General features: G+C 44.0%; 1 protein-coding gene across 1 annotated transcript in view; it reads right to left on the reverse strand.

Moving 5' to 3' along the window:
- Positions 1-2,231: 2,231 nt before the first annotated feature.
- CABP7 (calcium binding protein 7) overlaps positions 2,232-20,874 on the reverse strand; it is a 69,487-nt gene continuing 50,844 nt past the window's right edge. Inside the window, exons 3-5 of the mRNA XM_018555527.1 lie at positions 7,689-7,801; positions 6,191-6,344; positions 2,232-3,125 (exon numbers count right to left, since the gene is read on the reverse strand). Of these exons, the coding sequence (XP_018411029.1) occupies positions 2,998-3,125; positions 6,191-6,344; positions 7,689-7,801 (395 nt within the window). The 3' untranslated portion in view covers positions 2,232-2,997. The remainder of the gene's footprint in view (positions 3,126-6,190; positions 6,345-7,688; positions 7,802-20,874) is intronic.

Raw genomic sequence — 20,874 nt, forward strand, 5'->3', positions numbered from 1 at the left:
ATTATTGCAGGCTGTCACTCCGAGAGCTCATTATCCCGTCTCTCATTGTGATGATACAATAACTTCCGCCAGGAAGAGAGCGTGAAGGGAGCAGATTAGTCTTATGTGCGGGGAATCAGAATGGCTCATAGCTGCTGGAGAGGCTGGGCAATCTGCAGTGTCACATAACATGCAATAAAATATAAGCTATATAACCCCTGAAGTGAGACATAACTACTGAAGTGCCTTGCACAAGAAAAGGAACAATAAACTGCAATTCTTTCACATAACCAACTGCTTGTCAAGCTGTCATCTCCTGCAGTGCAATATCGTTCTGCAGTATGTGTATTCATTCCCAAGCATTCCAAGCATTCCCTCCATTCTCTTTCACTACACAGTTAGAAAAGTAATTCTGGCAAATGGTTAGATTTATTAGAAATCATAATATCCACAAAATGGTATATGAGAAGGGAACATAGAATAACTGGTATACAAATTACATGAGTTAGGGGGAGTCTGATAATACAGGGTGTTACAGAGAAAGTATAGCCAAAAAACAAAGGTGGTAAGAGCAGGGAAATGGATCCGATAGAGAACTGAAGACACTCCATCGGCGTGAAGTGAATTCCTGCAGACAGGAATATTGGAAGAGCAAAAAGATGATGGTGCATGCATAGTTAGAGAGGTTATGAAGGCAAGTGAAATAGAAGACGCATACTGTAAGACAAGGAGTAATGGCAAAAGGGTCCTAAAAAACAATGAAAGGAAAGAAACGTATAAAGCATAGAATAGTAGCAATATCTCCATAAGTCTGGTCATCTGATCAGACATAAATGACAAGACAGAGTACAGTTAACACTGCCTGTCTATCATCCATGCAGATACATATATTAGTCACAGGCAGCAACATCAACACACTCTGTACTGTCCAGTCTTCCTAACCAGAGAAGTAAGGAGCAAGGCGATTAAGTCATAGAGTCCTACAATAACCCTGCATTGCCCAGAGGCCCCATAGTGGATCCACAGGCATGTCTGGAAATTGATAATATGTTCTGGAACAGGCCACAGTTGCATAAAATAAAACAAAATAATGGAAAACTTAAACAAATCACAACGAAACTGCAATCAAAAGAATGTTGTGAACAAAAGGTATCATGCATTACCAAAAAGCAAGCTAAAAGTAAAGGCCATTCAAAAATAGAGTGGAGTGTACAGTTCTTCATTGCCTGGGCCCATATACAGTCATAATGCACTGTCCAATAGATTTTCTACTTGCACAATTTTGACCCCAAAGTGCCATTTTTATCATTTAGAACAAGCCATTGCAATTTTTCTGCTCAAGTTTTAAAGTGCTTTTCTATTGAGAATATTGGCAACAAACTCCATTGTACCGGTCAGGTGGAAACCCTGTTTGATAGACATATGTAGGGCCCTCCAAGTACCCCAATTTGATACCTATCTGTACAGGGTCAGAAGAGACCATTATATAATACTGGAGGTGCAATATGCATGAAGAATGATATTGAGGTGATTCAATTTTGACCCCCAAAGTGCCATTTTTATAATTTAGAACAAGTCATTGCACTTGTTCTGCTCAAGTTTAAAGTGCTTTTCTATTGAGAAGATTGGCAACAAACTCCATTTTACCGGTCAGGTGGAAACCCTGTTTGATAGACATATTTAGGGCCCTCCAAGTACCCCAATTTGATACCTATCTGTACAGGGTCAGAAGAGACCATTATATAATACTGGAGGTGCAATATGCATGAAGAATGATATTGAGGTGATTTGAGGAAGAAATTCAGAAACCTAAAGCTTACCTCCACACTTCTGAACAATTTCTAGGACAGTAAATTAAAAAATCTCTGCAAATAGCACCTAGTACATCTTGTTCTAATATTCCTCCACAGGCTTCTGAAATATCTGCTGTGTCCAATGAGACATGTTCAGATTTTACTGGTTGCCAGGGGTACACAGCCGTCTACACCTGTCAATAACTGTCTACAGTATGCCCAATGTGAACATTTCTCAGTGGGTATAATCAATACTTCAACAACCTATAAAAACATAAAGGAAGAGAAATGATAAAAGCCATTTACAAAGTTAATAGGTTTTGCTCCTCTGCCATACAATCTCAAATTTGCCAGAAAGTTGGAACTAAACTTTAAGATAAGAAAAAACATGCTAAAAATGACACATATTTAAGAAAACAATGAACAAGTCAATAAAAATAAACAAAGGCAACAAAATGGAAATTGGGTGACTATTCCGTATACATACATACACACATTATTTTAATGAGAGACATTCCTGATTTCAGAAAATGACATAATCAATTCTCTTTCCTCAAAAACTAGATCTTATTGTGTTTTATGGGAAGCAGGCCACCTTTTCCAGAAAGTGGGTGACTATACAACAATTCTCCATATTATAAGTAATAATGTCCAAAGAAGGTACGGGCCAATTATACTTGAAGCATGTGTTTCAATATAGAGACAGATGGAAGAAAAACAGGGAGAGCTACATTTAACATTAACCCATTCAGCATTTTACGGGTTAAGGCGAATGAATATCGCGGGATGGGAAGACAGTTTAACCTTTGAGCTCCCTCTCTTCACACAGTGTAGAAAAGTTCACACCACAGGAGCTCACTAACCTTAATGACCCTGTGCCCAATGACCAGAGTTAACCCTTTATCGACCAAAAGTGTTATTGCTCATAAATATAGAGTTGTACATCCGTATACATATATACACCTATTATATATAGAGGGAGAGAGTTAAAGTCCTTTCGTGTCACAGATTTTGAAAGCACAGATGGTCACCTGACGATTTAAATGCCCATGCATTTTCCATGCAAATCCTCCCATGCACATTCAGACACCAGAGGAGGAGACCCATAGTCTTCAAGGTTTTGGGGGCTCCCCCTCTGTATCTTGCAGTCCTTTTAGGATTGGGGAAGAGGCAGGAGGAGCTCCTGAAAGTTTGTATAAGTTCATGGCTTCTTATCCCCATGTCATTACTTCATGCCACTGCGCAAGACCTGATTTGCTGCTATTAGCATCACACTGATGATGAAAGCGATGGCAAAGGCGCAGATTAGACTCTTACGCACACAGGTCTGGCGGATTTGTTGATTGGGGGAACCTGAAACAAAGATGTATCAAAATTAAACAGGGCTCCAGGAATAATCGTCCTAACAAGGAAAAATGATTGGAGTCTGTTGTAGGGTATAAACAGTATATTTAATTTAGGCCCTTTTCAGATGTACATTCCGATTGTGGCAGATCGGGGGTAATCTGATGTAAATGGGCACATGTCTGCTTACATCCAACTCCCCATAGATCTAACATGGGTCTGGTAAGTTCAGTTTTTTCCTTCATCGCAACATGGAGGAAAATACTACATGTACACGGATGTCACGATGGTGACATCTGCTCCGAACTGCTCTGTGTATGGATCCCCTGCTGATTTGAACTGACAGGTGCCCATATGTGAAAGGGGCCTTTCTCATGTGCTAATTCACAAAACATCTACCATAACTCAAAAACACATAGAGGGGAATTTATCAAAACTGGCGCAGACAAAATCTGGAGCAGCTGTGCCCGGCAACCAATCAGCATATCTTTTTCATTTTCATATCTCAACTGAACAAACTGAACAGAGAAGCTGATTGGTTGCCCTGCGCAACTGCTCAAGATTTTGTCTGCCCCAGTTTTGGTAAATTCACCTCTCTGTGTATTTATATTGCTAACATATTTTGATTTTGAATATATCTTAAAGGGATTGCACCCATACCGGTTGGAGTTAAATCTGCTCGCTGTAGGCCGAGTCGATCTCAACCACCACTGCATGAAGAACTCACTGAACTATACAGGTTAACAAAAAGAGTTATACTGGTGTTCAGAGTGGGTGCTTAACAAAATTCACGCTGGACAGCCTGTGATACAGTGCTGTACAGCGTGTGCCAGTGCCTGCAAATGTTGCCAGTGCCTTTAGATTTTTCAACAACTATGTAGTGTGAAGGCCTACCTAATAGGATATAAAATTAAGGGATTATTTAGGTAGACCCTTGTACTACATAATTTTTGGCAAATCTAAATGCGATTGCATAGAGATTGTACCAGCAGATTTTAATGTGTACAATTAGCACAACTCCAGCCAAAACGTATATTGTTTTGTACAGAGTGGGTAAGAGGTAGAACCTCTGCCAGGTTTTAATTGCTATCTTTGTCAGGGTGTCACTAGGGCAGAAAGGCCATTAATTATGTAGATTAGCAAGCGATTAGCACACCTGTCAGGTTTTAATTGATTCATGTGTCCTCTTGGCCCAATGACACTTGCACGTTTTCATTTCTTGTCCTGGTGTCATGGTCAGAAATGAAGGGAAGTCTTCCCAATAAGGACACAGACAGCAATAAAATACTGACAAAAGTTCTGATTCTCAACTGTCCTATCAAAAAAAGTTAAAGCAAAGTTTTGACTGGAGCTGGGTTTAAATTTTTTTACACTTAATAGAAAAAAATGTTTGCGCTGAAGTCCTACTTTAGTGAATTATGAATAAGTTCAAGTGCTAAAGTATGCATAAATGTGTAAATAATAGAAGGAAATGTAACTTGTATCAGACATAGTGAGACAGTGATCGCTAGTACCACGTAGCATAAAAGCACATCAGCCCATATATTAACACAGAATATGCACTGGATCAAAATCTTTATGCAGATCCTCCGACATGACCCACTCCATATGATACAAAATACTCCATTCCTCCTTAACATCTCTCAATGATCTGCAAAGAGTCTGTCAGGTGAAATAATGTCTCTCAATTAATTTTGCAAATAGTGTGTATAACTGTCAGATAAATGTATTTAGATATGTTAGAGAGCACAATTGTGGCAAGGGACCTTAATAATTAGAAAAGAACCTTCCAATATAACATGTCAGCTTTAGTTAAATAAGACAACATACTGTACAAACCTTTTCCAAATATGTATTGTCCCTTATTCAATAAAGAACAGTTATTCTTTAAGAGACCCTGCTCGATCTCTATTAAAAAAAAAAAAATGGTACTTCTCTGCATTAGAACTCATCTCTCTGGAAGTCTACTTGTCCTACCTCCCCTCTGTTTCAGCACAGCAGCCTCTGTCTCTCTGTTTTAAATTCAACACTTTTGGTAGTGTCAGATGCCTGTGTCCCTCACCATATGCCCTGGCGTAGTAAGGGTTGGGAGGAAGACATCTGACACTCCAGGAAGTGTTAAATGCAAAACAGACTGACAGAGGCTGCCGTGCTGGAACAGAGGGGAGGTAGGACACACAGACAGCTGTAGAGGTCAGTATACAACCCCTTCTAACCAACCCCAGGGAAATGTTGGTTTGATTTCTATTAAAATCTAACAGGGTCTCTTCAAGAGTAAAGACTATATTGAATAAGGCCAATACATATTTGGGAAAGGTTTGCGAGACACCACAATGAGTATTATATACCTCTTCTATAGCCGTTTGTTTATTTGGAGACCTGACTGGCTCTCCTTGGACCTGACCTGGTGTAAAAGGTCAGGGGCCTTGACTTCTGCCCAAATTGAAGTTAAGCCCCACACTTCTTGGTACTAAGTCCCTCCCCTCATTCAACTATGAAATAACAGAGATGGCACGGCTCAATTCTGACATGGGCAGAAATTAATTGCTAATTTATTTCTATTAAAAATGACTTTCTTATTTAATTGGCCAACGTCTGATTTTCAAAAAATGCCATAAACCTAAAATGTTGCTTCCTCATGACTATTATGGCAACACTTGAGACACACAAACAGAATATTCTCAGAAATGTAATTCCCGCTCACTATGGTGAAGTCAAACTAGTAAACCATGAATTGTGATTGATTGTTATGGGTTACTGCACTTGAAAAATAGCACTTAAGAAAAAGAACTCCTTGTTAAAAAAAGGCAGTATGTGATTCAACAGGATATCCATTCACCTACCAGAATAAGTGAAGGAACAGATACACCTTTGTCAGTGGATCATAATGGGATGCTACTAAATATAGGTAAGGTTTTAAAATGTATCATCTCTCCTTTAAGGCAAGTAAAGATCAGAATCGGTGTTTGTAAAAGTCTATACGTGCTGATATGTATGTCAACTGTGGTTGTTAAAATGCATTCACTGATCAACAGAATAATTCACATATACGGCAACAAAGAGATCACACTTACTCTCCATATCGACAGGACAGTCCCCTCTTGTACCTAGGTTCCCAGCCTCTTCAGTCAAAATGATGTTCTCAATGTCACGCATGGACAGATGCTCGCAGAACGTGTCATAAAGTAACCTCTTCAGTTCCTCCACAGACAGTGACTGCATGTCACACTGCAGGGACACACCAGGTATATGGAGTTCACTGCTCAGAGGACATCAGACTGATAAATATCTAACAAGGGCATGCTACAAACACATCATGAGAAGCCGAAAGCTAGCAGAGGGTCCATATATATTTTGTAAGGGGTCAGGCTCAGCTAGTAGTGGTAAAGCATGCATGAGACAGGGACACCAAGGAACAGTATGAGCAGGTTTGTCCTGCACTTTTATTCAGCAAGGAACTAAACAAAAACAGAAGAGTGCAGGAGGCCTTTGCACAGCAATTACATAGCATAAAACAAACAAAAAATTGCTTGTCTCAGCCACTAACTAAATTTATGTCAGTTCCTGACTAACAGGGTACCCACTAATGGGTTCCCCAAAACAAACAAACAAAAAATCTTGCAACTTTTTAGCATTCTGTCAGCAGTCAGCCTTTTCATCCAGCAACGGGGTCTAACAGCAGATAGAGTGAGAGAGAGAGCCTCTAGTATAGGTGAGCTCAGATATGAAAAGACTTGTTGACAGCTGACTAATTAGTGAGGTCTGGTTGACAGGTAAAATGTGGACCTAGCAATGGAGGCTTTATCCTACCCAACATATGTCTTTGTAATATCCGCTTTGCACACCAATGTACCCTAGAATCCAACAGATGCTGGAACAACTGGTGGATGGTGCCACAGCATACAATGTAGAAGATATGTTGTCCGCACACCATTCTGCTTCGGAATGTCATCTTTATTCGTATTCCTTTAGCATGACATGTGAATGCAACCTTTTCGGAGCTTCACAGGACCCCTTCGTCAAGCAAAGTGCTGACAAGTGTCGTCCTGCGAGCCTCTGAAACGTTGCATTCACATGTCATGCTAAAGGAATATGAATAAAGATGACATTACGAAGCAGAAAGGTGTGCGGACAACATATCTTCTAGATTTTATCCTACCTAAAGCTCATCAAAGTCTTCAGGCTCCACAACCCAGACCAGAACTTAATAAGATCAGAGAAAACAACAAAGTTTGTTTCTTCCATAGCAGACACAAACCCTGGAGCCCCATTTAAGTGAGAAACCAAGGTGACACATATACACCATCCACAATCCTGCCAGCCAGTACCTCACAATATATACATAAAATACACATACTGTACGTATATATATGTGTATATATATATATATATATATGTCCAGACATTTAAGTATATAGGTGTATATATATATATAGATGGCCAGAACCTGTTTTCAGGCCCAGCTATGTACTGTGACATATGTAACAAGACATAGGTGTGCACACAAATGCAATAGGGGGTGAGAGGACTGACTTTCCATCGCGTTCGGATATGAACATGCATGCACATTACCTTCCAAAACACAGTGTCAAAATCAGCACCACGGAATTTGTCTGGGATACCAGAAGTTGTGATCTTTGGTCCCAATAACGTTACGAACTCCTCAAAGTCCACCTGACCGTCCCCTGGGAAAAAAAGATTTTAAGCCATATTAGGGAAAACTGTACTATAAAATGTGCCATGGCATTGTCCAAACTTTTTCCATTATGGGCAAAGTTAATGGTCTCTAGGAGCTATGGAGGGCAATATATACATTAAATAATCAAAATGTCAATGTCATGTTAATTTGCAGTAATGGGTTAAACACAATTAAACCATCGAATAAATATAGTTTCCAAGTAGCAAAGCTGTGAAGCTCTGATCAGCTTCTTCATAAGAGGTGATCAGCAGCAGAATACTTACATGTACTGTATTGTAGAGCCTAAATACCAAGGCTATTCCTGTCCCTGGAAAAAAGTATTACTCACCTCTGTGCTAATATTTATTGAAACACAGGAGTTAAATATCAACAATTATTGATAGTTTAGCTTAATCAGCATGCTATAACAGTGCATGAAGGGCTTAAAGGAGAACTATGGGGTCAGGGCTTTTCCCCATAGTTCTCCTAAGGGTAACGGGTGGACACAAACTAGCGTTCTCCCGTCACCGTAAGCTCAGTATACTGAGACGCCGCAGCCGGGACGGATCCCGACATTACTGTCGAGATCCACCCAGCTGCAGGATTGACAGCTGGCTCTGCCTAGCTAGAGGCAGAGCCAGCTGTACCCGCCCCCTAACCCGTCCATTCCTCCAGTCAGCGCTGGAGGATCGGACATGGGAGGGGGGAATCCCTGCAGGGAGCTTTGAGTGACAGTCACGGCTCTCTGCAGGGATAGATCGAGAAGTGAGCGAGCGACGGTATGTGTTCGCTCACTTCCCGATCTATTTAGCCGACCTGTGACAGTTTCATTGTCACAGGTCAGCTAGAACTATGAGGCTGAGTGATTTTCACTCGCCTCATAATTCTCCTTTAACAAAGAAATAAACTTGCAATAGGTGATTATTTACATTTTGGCAACAAGGTAGTGGGCTCAGTCTTTTTTGCCTTCTGTCAAAATAAGGTTTTTGTACTTACCATAAAATCTTTTTCTTGCAGTCTATTGAGGGACACAGGAATAGTGGATAATCATAGACAGTTATACTGCTGCATTCTGAAGGTCTAGCCACGGACAAAACAAAAAATGTTATGCCAGCTGACTGTGTAGTATATTAATGCTTCCAACCAGTTTTGTGAGCAAGCATTACATAAAGCCAAAAACTCAAAGAGGCGCGACCGGTGTCCCTGAAAGGACTCTAAGAAAAATATTTTTACTGTAAGTACACAAATATTATTTTCTTTCTCAAAGACATAACAGAAAACCATAGACAATATGGACGTCCAAAGGTAGCTCATCTGAGGGTTGGATAGAAACTATTGAGAGATCCAACAACATGGAAAGAAAAAAATGACAGCAAATGCAGAATATTCTAAATCAAAGTTTATGAAGTGTTTACAAACTATGAATTATATCTTTCGACTATACTATTTCTTGATTAGGGCAATAATATGAGAAAGAACATTGTATTATGTACACTACAGTATAACTATATTGGTATATGTAACATCATTTGGTTTAAATGATAGTTATGGATGCATTTAACTTATAGCTAAAGTTAGCAGGAAGGTGGGGGCACTCCTCCCCCCATCCCCCTCTCTCTCCTACTAGTGGTCTTAAGAGTTTCAGATTTCAGATGTGAGGCACCACAGGTCCCAGAGCCTGTCATGTTTTAAATTGTGAATAAGGGTCTATTCATGGCAGATGGCCAGTACATTCTCAGAAAAGGAAAAAGGGACCTATTTTCACATTCCGGTCACTTACACGCAGACACTTTTGTAAGAACATGCCTATACATTTACATAACTATCTTATATTTTGTTTCATGTCATTTATCTTGTAATATTTGTAATTTTGTAATGAAACATATTTTTGATTTTTATGCAAGAACAGAAGCAATTTTCCCTTTTGAACTTTTTCCACCCTATTTCTTCAAGTTGATAAGGGTATGATATAAAAATCATATTCTACACAACTCTAGAGTTCGGGGAGTGGAGATCCATTACCCTACAGCCTTAAAAGGAGTTGACCTATGACTAGAAGGTTTACCATAAAAGTATGATGTAAAGGATCCATAATAAAAGTTGTGATAAAAGACGTTCATTAAGAATTTAAAGTGACATTAAAGTCAAAAAAAGTTTCCCTCACCCCAATGTTAATGTTAGCACTTACCTTAAATGAGGTTTCTTAATCCGATCTTCTTCTTCTTTCCTGATGTTTTCATCTGTCCCTCCAGAGGTGCGGCGGGTCTCCGATCCAGCGCTGATTCCTCTCTGCTTGCTGGCACTTCTGATCCCACGGTGTCTGCATGTGGGTGCACGCATTCATAGACTTACCTTGCGTCTCTGCTCGTCTCCCGGCTGAAAATCCGAACTGCAAATGCGCCCGCCCCAAGATGCTTTGCGGCCGCCCAGGCAGTTTCGGATCCTCGGGCGGGAGCACGTGGCGGAAACAGGGTAAGTTTAAACCGCTGTTAAAGCTTGCTAGCAGTAGATATAGGCAAAAAAACAGAGGATTTAGAAATCCTTTAAGGAGAATAGAAATGATAATGTCTGAAAGTTATCTGTCCCTCAAGACCCAGGTTTCAACAGCCATGCTGTTAAAACCAGTGACCGAGAAGCAGGGCGGGATATCAGACCTTGTGATAGTAGATCTGAATGATCAGGCAGCAGAGAGATCTGACTGCCCTTGAGGAGATTTAGGCAGATTGGATGACAAGAAAGATAAGGCAGGGAGTGGAACTCCATTTAGTAGGCAATGGTTACGAAACTCCAAACCCAAGGGTTGAGAATGTCCTTACCCAACTCCCCAACTTGTAAATGCGGAGATGCCGATCATTGTGAAGAGAGCTTGCTCCTGAAATTGGAGGACTAGTCCTTGCGACAGAATTATGTGCCCTGCTTGGAACCTGTACCTGTGAAGGGAGGGAGCAGAAGACTTTTCTAACGGAGTCTTGGACTTCTTCTGAGGCAAGTAGGTACTTCCCCCTCCCCGCCCCAGTGACTCACTTGATTTTAGTATCCAAGGATTCACCAAAAAGATGGCCTACAGTGAAGAGCATGCACTCTATGCACTTCTTGCAGGGAAGTTCCGAAGATAAGCACAAAAGCCAAAGGATCTGCTGAGTGTGAACAGACAGAAAGCTCATTCTGAAGATCTAGAGGAGGGTATATGCCAAGCCATCCACACAGTAGAGTAGGGTAGCAGGGAAAACTCTGGTTGTTTAGGAATTTCTGGGTCAGCCGAGATAGACCCAGGGTTCCTAGCCATAGCCTTGGACCGTACAGACAAGGTCTGACATACCTCCATATAGACAACTGCAAGTTACATAGCTGGACCTCCAGGGGCAAACAAGGCCTTAAAGAAGGCTTCCAACATCTTGTCTGTGTGGTCCTTGAAAACAGGTGCATTCTCTACAGAGACTGTAAGGATATTGTTCATAAAAGAGATGGTTGGGACCATGGTAGGAACTGCACTTAAGGAAGCTGTCCTAAATAGGGTATTTCTGGTGAAACCGTTTAGGGGTAGAGAACAACTTTACAGAGTGATCCCAGTCAGCATTAAATACAAGCTATAAGAGTAAGTGAAAAGGAAAGGTTTTAGCAGTTTTAAGCATTTTCAAGCACTCCAAAATTGTGACCTTTGGAAGTGTCCACACAAGTGACTCTAGCTGCAATCTTGTGCAAACTGCATCCACAAGAACAGAAATAGTGTCCTTGATATTAGGAGAAATGTCAGGAGACAGGTCCTCTTTGTAAAATGACTTCTGAGAACTAGAAACAGTTCCCTTTTCTCTCTCTCCTCCTTAGATAGTGTGACGTCATGCAAAGGAGGGTCAGAGGGGGTCTCTGTGGGAGCAGGAGAGGGAACCCACTTGCGGCCCCTAGTGCGAAATTTATCAAGAACATCAGCCATCTTCCCAAAAAAATCTGCCATGACGGGGGTGAACTCCTCTCTAGATATTAAGTTAGAGGAGGGTGCTCTAGAGGCAACAGATGAGGATCCTGATGCTAGCACCAAAGGGGATAGGGAGCGCTGCATGTGACTAACAGAAATAATGTCCACAGAGGGGGCAGAACTCTCACCAAAATTGTGAGCAGGTTATGCGGCCACTGAGCCCTCCACCCCAAAACTCACAACGAGTGGTGAGAGGGTGCACAGTGTCCAGACACTGCAGGCAGAAGGTGACCCTGGCTTGAGCACAGCGCAGTGGTGTAGCGGTAAAGCTTATTACTTCTGTGTCTGTGCAGAGTCGCAGCAGGAAGCTGTCCCTGTACTCAGCCAGAGTGTGTGTCAGGAAAAAAAATGGCGGATGCATGTGCAATATGGTACCCAGGAAGAAAGCACCAGGCATGTTCCATTGCCCCTAGGCCTCAAGGGAAACAACCACTGGTGCAAAATTAAATTTCTTAAAGCCAAACAACCACTGACTCCGGCATACCTGAAGAGGTTTTGGCCAGTTTTGGTAGGTTTTGTCATCCGATCTTCATTCTTTGGGTGTGGCATACCCCCTTGGGGGGGGGGGGGTCTTCAGGGTCAGGGGCTCCTCTGAGATGGACCACGGCCCTGGACCTGTAAAGCACCTTGCGGTTACCCACACACGTTCTACAAAGTGCCAGTAGCGGTGTACATTACAGGCCAGCTCCATTTTCTTTCTGGCAGAGCCTTGGTACGGTCTTCCACAGCTCTGTATTGGGGAAAAACAACAATCCAGATAGCTGCTGGAGGTGCTGAGCAGCATTAAGGGAACTTGCTAGAGTTATGCAACAAATGATCATAGAAGAAAATGAGCAAAAGAGAGTACTTCTCTAAGAGAAGGTGTCCATCATCCAAGGACACCAGCAAAAGCTCAGGCAGGCTGGGGATGGATGAGGTTATGTAGGGTCATCCTGCAGCTTTAATTGATTTGTCAGTGTCCAATCAATTGAAGGTAGCTGCAAAACCCAGTGGTTAAATAATTTAACTCCCTGTGTCCTGTGATTTACAATCAAGAAATGCACATACACTACTTGAATAAAATTGTCCAGCCAATCAGCGGATATACATACCATACTACCTATTGTCTCTACAGCATTGCAGGGGACTAAGACCTAGGCACCTACTTGCTATTCCAAAGCTTTGTTATAGGCATTTAACTGATTAATCCTCTGAATTTAACATTGTTTAAAGTGATGTGCCATATAAACTTTATTATCAGTATCTATCATACAGCTCTCTCACAGACAGAAGACAGGTGCCATACTTCAGTTTAAATAAAATAACTGATGACGACTTTGACAGCCTGAAAATTACTGCTGGACCTTTTAAAATATTGCTTGGAGGTGCATCTAGCCTTTAAAGTGGATCAGTAACTTTACAAATCAGTAATACATTCCTGGTAAGACACAATATACAAGCAAAACACCATTATTGGAAAAAGCTGTGCACTGTTTTATTTAAAAAGCCCATCTTTTAAAGGTAAAGTCCACCTAAAAAATAAATAAACGCACACATCTATATAAAAGAAAAAAATTGCATTCATTTATTTTGCATTGTAACCGCGATTAGTGGATTGCAGGTGCAATGCTCTGGCTCCTGCAGATTCTCCCTCCCATCTCTGAGGTAACATGGCTTGGAGGAAGAATGAATGGACTACAAGTGCAGTGACATCACAACACTTGTATTCCTTTGAGAACTACAAGTCCTTCTGCCGTGGAGCCATGCACAGACATGCCTTTTTCGAAAAAAAAACACAGCATCATGCAGGGAGAAGAACCTCGCGATTCAGGTAAGTTGGGGTAGGGAGGGTGGTAGGAGGGTTGCCATGTGATCATATATATATGGTGCACCCTGAATGGTCTACTTTTAACCCATAGGGAATACAACTTTTCTATTGTACTTTATTTTCAAAACTCCAGTCCATTAGTTATATCCAGAAGTATTATTTTTTCTCATTTATTTATTGAATGTATTGTGACAGTTGAATGTATGTGCTTATAGGATTAGCATTAATAACTGTCCCCTTTATTGTGTCTTTCATCCTGTGATCCTACTTATATACTGCTTACTCAGAACCTAATTTGTGCTGTACGGAGCTGAAATTATGGCAAGCACAAGAAATAATAAACAGCTAATATGCTTGTCACTTATAGTAGTTGAGGACATCAAATAATACATGTTGAGGACTTCAGTTTCATTTCTGTTAGTGTATATTTTCATGTATGTGCATGTGATCATGTAAATCTCAATCCTAAGTGTTGGCAGTTTACCACCCCATTACTAACAATGCACTAGCCCCCCACCATCACCACAAGGTCAGCCCAACCTACTGCACTCACCACCACTGTGCCAGCCAGCCCCCTGATTTCACCCCCAATCTCACCACTGTGCTAGCCATCTCCCCCACTCTCACCATCACCTTACTAAAGCCTCCTAATGCCCTGCACAGCCACCTGAGACTCCGCACAGCCTCCTGAGACCCCGCACAGCCTCCTTAGACCCGCAAAACCTTCTGAGACCCCGCTCAGCCCACTTGAGACCCTGCACAGCCTCCTACGACCCCACACAGCCACCTGAGACCCCGCTCAGCCACCTGAAACCCCGCACAGCCACCTGAGACCCTGCACAGCCTCTTGAGATCCAGCACAGCCTCCTGAGATCCAGCACAGCCTCCTGAGATCCAGCACAGCCTCCTACAACCCCACACAGCCAACTGGAACCCTGCCCAGACCTCCTAAAACCCAGCAGAGCTACCTGACACCCCACACAGCCACCTGAGACTCGGCACATGCTCCAGAGCCCCCGCACAGCCTCCTAAGACCTTGCACAACCACCCGAGGCTTCGCACAGCCTCCTGAGACCCCGCACAGCCTCCTAAGACTCGCTAAACCTCCTGAGACCCCACACAGCCCACTTGAGACCCCGCACAGCCTCCTAAGACTCCACAGAGCCTCCTGAGACCCCACACAGCCTCCTAAAACCCTGCAGAGCCACCCGACACCCTGCACAGCCTCCTGAGACCCCGCACAGCCACAGGAGACCCAGCACAACCACCTGAGACTCCGCACAGCCTCCTAAGACCGGCTAAACCTCCTGAGACCCTGCACAGCCCACTTGCGACCCCACACAGACTCCTAAGATCCCGCACAGCCACCTGAGACTCCACAGAGCCTCCTGAGACCCAGCATAGCCTCCTGAAATGCTGCATAGCCCCTTGAGACCCCGCTCAGCCTCCTTAGACCCCACAAAGCCTCCTGAGACCCGACACAGCCACCTCAGACCCCGCACAGCCTCCTAAAACTCTGCAGAGCCACCTGACACTGCGCACAGCCTCCTGAGACCCCGCTCAGCCACCTGAGACCCCGCACAGCCACCTGAGACCCCGCACAGGCTCCTGAGACCCCGCACAGCCTCCTGAGACCCCGCACAGCCCCCTAAGACCCACTAAACCTCCTGAGACCCTGCACAGCCCACTTGAGATCCCGCACAGACTCCTAAGATCCCACACAGCCACCTGAGACTCCACAGAGCCTCCTGGGACCCTGCATAGCCTCTTGAGATCCCGCACAGCCTCCTGAGATCCCGTACAGCCTCCTATGACCCCACACAGCGACCTAGGACCCTGCACAGACCTCCTAAAACTCTGCAGAGCCACCCGACACCGCGCACAGCCTCCTGAGACCCCACACAGCCACCTGAGACCCCGCACATCCTCCAGAGACCCCGCACATCCTCCAGAGACCCCGCACAGCCTCCTAAGACCTTGCACAACCACCCGAGGCTTCGCACAGCCTCCTGAGACACCGCACAGCCTCCTAAGACTCCACAGAGCCTCCTGAGACCCAGCATAGCCTCCTGAGACCCCACACAGCCACCTGAGACCCCGCACATCCTCCAGAGACCCCGCACAGCCTCCTAAGACTCCACAGAGCCTCCTGAGACCCAGCATAGCCTCCTGAGACCCCACACAGCCTCCTAAAACCCTGCAGAGCCACCTGACACCCTGCACAGCCTCCCGAGACCCCGCACAGCCACCTGAGACCATGCACAGCCACAGGAGACCCTGCACAACCACCTGAGACTCCGCACAGCCTCCTAAGACCGGCTAAACCTCCTGAGACCCTGCACAGCCCACTTGAGACCCCGCACAGCCTCTTTAAACCCCACACAGCCTCCTAAAACCTTGAAGAGCCACCTGGCACTCCGCACAGCCTCCTGAAACCCTGCATAGCCACCTCAGACCCCGCACAGCCCCCCTTAGACCCCGTACAGCCCTCCTGAGATCCTCAGTTGGAGACATTAGGCCGGCACCCCAGAGCATGTAGATTTCTATTATTCTGCATTGTGTATAATACATTGCTGGGATTTGTAGTCCTCTATAGCCGACTGCCATTCGGCACTGCTGTATAATGTATTGCTGGGATGTGTAGTCCTCTATAGCTGGTTGTATTCTGCGTTGTGTGTATAATGCATTGCTGGGATATGTAGTGCTCTATAGCTGGTAGTATTCTGCATTGCTGTATAATATATTGCTGGGATTTTTAGCCCTCTCTTGCTGGGATGTGTAGTCCTCTATAGCTGGTTGTATTCTGCTTTGTGTGTATAATGCATTGCTGGGATATGTAGTGCTCTATAGCTGGTATTATTCTGCATTGCTGTACAATGTAATGCAGAGATTTGCAGTTCTCTATAGCTGGCACCATTCTGCGTTGCTGTATAAAATATTTAGAGATTTGTAGTCCCTCTACAGCTTGGAGTCAGTGGCAGAACTACCAGGGTCGCAGGGTTTGCAGCTGGGACCAGGCCGCTGGCACTTCACCACTGTCCTAAAACCATAAATTTGTTGCCTGTGTAAGATTTATTATCGAGGTGGTGGATGTTGTTGGGGGAGCTTCAGATTTCTCTGTCTACAGGCTTCTGAGAAGTAAATATGTGCAATCTAAGAGAAAATAACCACAAGTCTGTTCCTCAAGTCAGGGGCTGCTGGATAGAATGGTCCCTTCTAGCCTGTCCAGGGTTTACAAAAGTGTTGCCGCCCCAAATGCACTTACCAACCCTCCAGTGGCAACCATTAAAACTGAAGTTTTCACAGGAGATGCAATGCTAATAAACTTTATTGAAGAACTTAGGGAGAGTGGAACAGAGGACACCCAGGATGTAGTAGACTATAGAAAATGGTAGAACAAAGTACTTGCAGCCTTCACAGAATAGAGGACCTTTAAGCCAACTGCGGCAATCTGTGTTTTGAGCTCCTGGCTATGCAGTACTTGATACAAAAGCTACTAGTCCATGCTGTCACAGAGGATCACTTCTCAGGCTCCCCACACCTGGTAAAGTTGCGCTCTGTCATCTCCATCCTCAGCTTCCCTAGGCCTAGACATTTCAGACAATAAACAGCAGTCCTCCCCCAGGCAGGAGCCCAGGGGAGAAAGAGAGTCTCACATGGTTTGCACCGAATATTTATTTCCTTGATACAAAAGCTATTAGTCCATTTCAGAGTAGATCACCATGGAGTTACAGAGGATCACTTCTCAGGCTCCCCACATGGGTGAAGATGATCTCTGTCATCTCCAGCATCAGCTTTACTCACTAGGCCCCAGACCCAGGCCTCAGTGTGAGCATATGGCTTTCCTTCCTATGCTGCAGCCCTAGACAGTTCAGACAATCCACAGCAGTCCTCCTCCAGGCAATTGCCCCCCCTAGGTTATTCCTTGCCCTCCAGCACTCTAGTCAGTCAAATTAGGAGTCCTATAATCGGGCTCTGTCTCTTTACATTAAAACCCCAGCTATACATCCATTTAATCAAGCCGTAGCCAAGCAGGAAAGTATGTGCATTCGCCAATGGATAGCCCCCACTGCATTGTGGGATTGTAAGTCCTTCTGGCCTGGCCGCCTATTAGTTAGCAGCACGAGTTACACTACAATTCCCGTCATGCATTGGGAGAGCGATTGTCTAGCCAATGGATACTAAATTTGAATTCAGCAGCGGGAAGAGATTGTTTCATTGAGATAGATGAGGCTATTACTGAACCGCGGACATCTCCCGAGCTACTTCTGATTTTCATATGTGTAAGTATGATCGGATTGTGCCAGCTGTACGGGGCATTGCTTAGATGGGCACTCTGTATGTGCCGGGTTATCGCATAGGCAGTGTACTGTGGATCACATGTATAAATCTTCCTGTTTACACTGTGTACGATGACAAATCACAGTGGTGTCTGCACTCAATGTATGCTGATATTATATGTACCGATCTACTGGTGTCTGGTCTATTTATTATTCTGCATTTAATATTAATAGATCAGTGCAATAGCTGTCCCTCCTTTTAATATTACATTATATACACCTGATTTATTATGACCACCTGATGTTTGTAGGCAAATTAGTTATAATTAGCTATAATTTTGCGCAGAAGTTGCTAGAGGGCCACACCATTATAAATAGAGAAGCACGTTGTTTACCACGACAGTAGAAGTGATTTTTTTCTGAAGATATGGTTAAACAACGCGATTTAACAGCCTTTGAACGTGGGATGATTGTTGGCGCGAGCCATGGAGCGAGTATCAGCAAAACAGCAGAATTAATTAAATGTTCAAGAGGGGCTCATTGTTAAAGTGTTTAAAGACTGGACTGTCAGCCGAAAATCTGGGTCTGAACGTGCGAATTGTGGCCGTCAGCGACTACTCAATGTTAGGGCAGAACGGTGAGTGGCAAGACTGGTACAAGACAACAGAAGGGCAACAGTGCAGTGTCAGATTCTTCGCATCACCTTTCAACATCTCGTGGAGTCACGATGCGGCTGATTGGATGATGACAGGCTTCCTCAGCAGTCACTCCTGACTGGTGAGGAAGCCTGTCAATCATCCAATCGGCCAATCAGCAGGAGAAGAGGTCAGAATGGAGCAGATGACTGAGGACTTGGAGGAGTTCGCGGCCATCTTGTTTCATTGAAGACGCTATGGAGGTCCTGTGTGCGGCGGTTTCGGGTCCTTGAAGATGGTGGACGCGGCACAGGTACTCGTTTTTTGTATCTGAGTATTTGCACGAGTACTCATGCAAATACTCGGTATCGCCGCCGATACCGATGCTTGTATCGGTATCGGCCACATTTGTCCTTGGTCATCAAGTCGCGACCCGAGTTGCACTGCATTGCGGTACTGTGCTTTCCAGTGCAGGCGATCGAACTGTGGGTGGGAGGTACGCTTGTGGTGCTATTCAAGTGAATAGCAATGCCACACACCTCCCACACCAGAACGAATGCTAGGTGCGATTGCATGTATTTAAGATCCACCCAGTCTTCCTAGCTTATGAAAACTGGAGTGGATCCTCAACCTGGCGTTCGGTGTGGGCTGCTGTGCTGGAGCTCCATCCATATGTGTATTGCTTTTAAGGTGCCCATGCGCGCAGGTAGAGGTGCTGAGTGTCAGAATGTGATGTCACTGGAGGACATGCAAGGGAGCTGTAAACAATGCATGTATGGATGGAGCACCCTTACGGCCATTCCCCCAGCCCACCTCACCTCAAGCTGACACTCTGCGCAGGGCAGCACATTTTGAATGGCTGCTTGGCATGAGAACTAACAGTGCTGCGCTAAGGGGAGGCTGAGGAGCCTCTCACCTAGAAAAGTGGAAGGCATGCTGCGACCCACTGAACACGGGGTGGGTCACGACTCACCAGTTGAGAACCAAGGCTTTAGAGTGTGTTCATATGGGATCTATAGTATAGGTGTGTATCTGGGATATATATATGTATGTGTGTATGAGATAAATAATATAGGTTTGTATATGGTATGTTTGTGCGTGTGTGTGTATGTGATAGGGGAGATATCTCCCTCTATCTCCTTCTATGTAATAATGTGTGTTACACACTTCCTGCATGGACTTTTAATTTTGTCATTTGAGAATCCACTGGCACTGCATAAAACATTCATGTACTTGTTTAGGCTCCGTCCCCCCCAAGATTTGATTATCTATTAATGTAGTTGCAGACTGATTGGTACAATTTTTGGATTTTTTTTGTTGGTTTTAGAATTTGTATATCTTAGACAGGACGTTGAGTATGTTGCATAAATGCAGGGGGGGTCTGCAGTGCCTGTGGTGGGCTCTACAACATCTCAGGTGGGCTATTTGGTGGGCTCTGCAAGGTCTGAGGTGGGCTGTGCCTAATGTATTGCAGGATTTGTAGCCCTCTGTAGCTGGTGGTATTGTGCATTGCTGTATAATGTACTGCTGGGATTTGTAGTGCTCTATAGCTGACGCTATTATTAGTGCCCCCCCCAGTTTTAAAAGTGGTATCTTATGTGCCCCCGCGATATTTTGTTCCTAGAGTCGCCACTGAGGATAAGACTGACTACAATCCGACAGCAACTAAATTTACATAGACACTCCTACTTATGGCGGGTGGCTACAGACAGTATATAAATCCCCCAGTCCAAATGCTCGTACAGTGGTTGTGAATGAAAGGAACCTGTCAGAGCTGTTGTATTATACATAAGCTGTGCTTGCTGCAATTTCTACTATGTGCTGTATTGGGACCTGCTTCACATTGTGCCATACAGTATATTCATAAGGTTTATCTGCATCAGGGTAAGGCATGTAACCCTAAAGTGAAAATATTGCAGAGACAATGGCACCAATATAAACTTGACATCTTGCATCTATCGCGCATAAGTAGAACTGTTAATGAAAATCACTGTATGTTATTTCGGGAGCTCAAACTCTGAAGAAATAATATTTGTGTTAGTAATATGTCACATCTTCTGCACAGGAATGCTTGGGCTTTGACCTTAGGATATATCTGTGTTTCTTACATAAGTACCAGTGGGATGTCATGAACCAATGCTGTTGTGGGCAACAGACTTTTACCAGCTTAAATAACTCAAAATATTTCTCCCTTAGGTATTCGTTGCTAGTAGCTGTTATGTCAGAGTGCCTGCCAGGCACATCCTTAGAGTTCAAATAGCAGTTTAATCCATGAATGCTTCCTAACCTGGAGACTAGCATGACAGGCCAATCACACATTAGCCTGAGCCGGGGCTGCCTGGATATGCCGCAGGCAATCTAACTTCACAGCTCTAAGGACCAAGC

This window comes from Nanorana parkeri, unplaced genomic scaffold (genome assembly GCF_000935625.1).
Source record: "Nanorana parkeri isolate BGI_ZX_2015 unplaced genomic scaffold, ASM93562v1 scaffold199, whole genome shotgun sequence".
NCBI lineage: Eukaryota > Metazoa > Chordata > Amphibia > Anura > Dicroglossidae > Nanorana > Nanorana parkeri.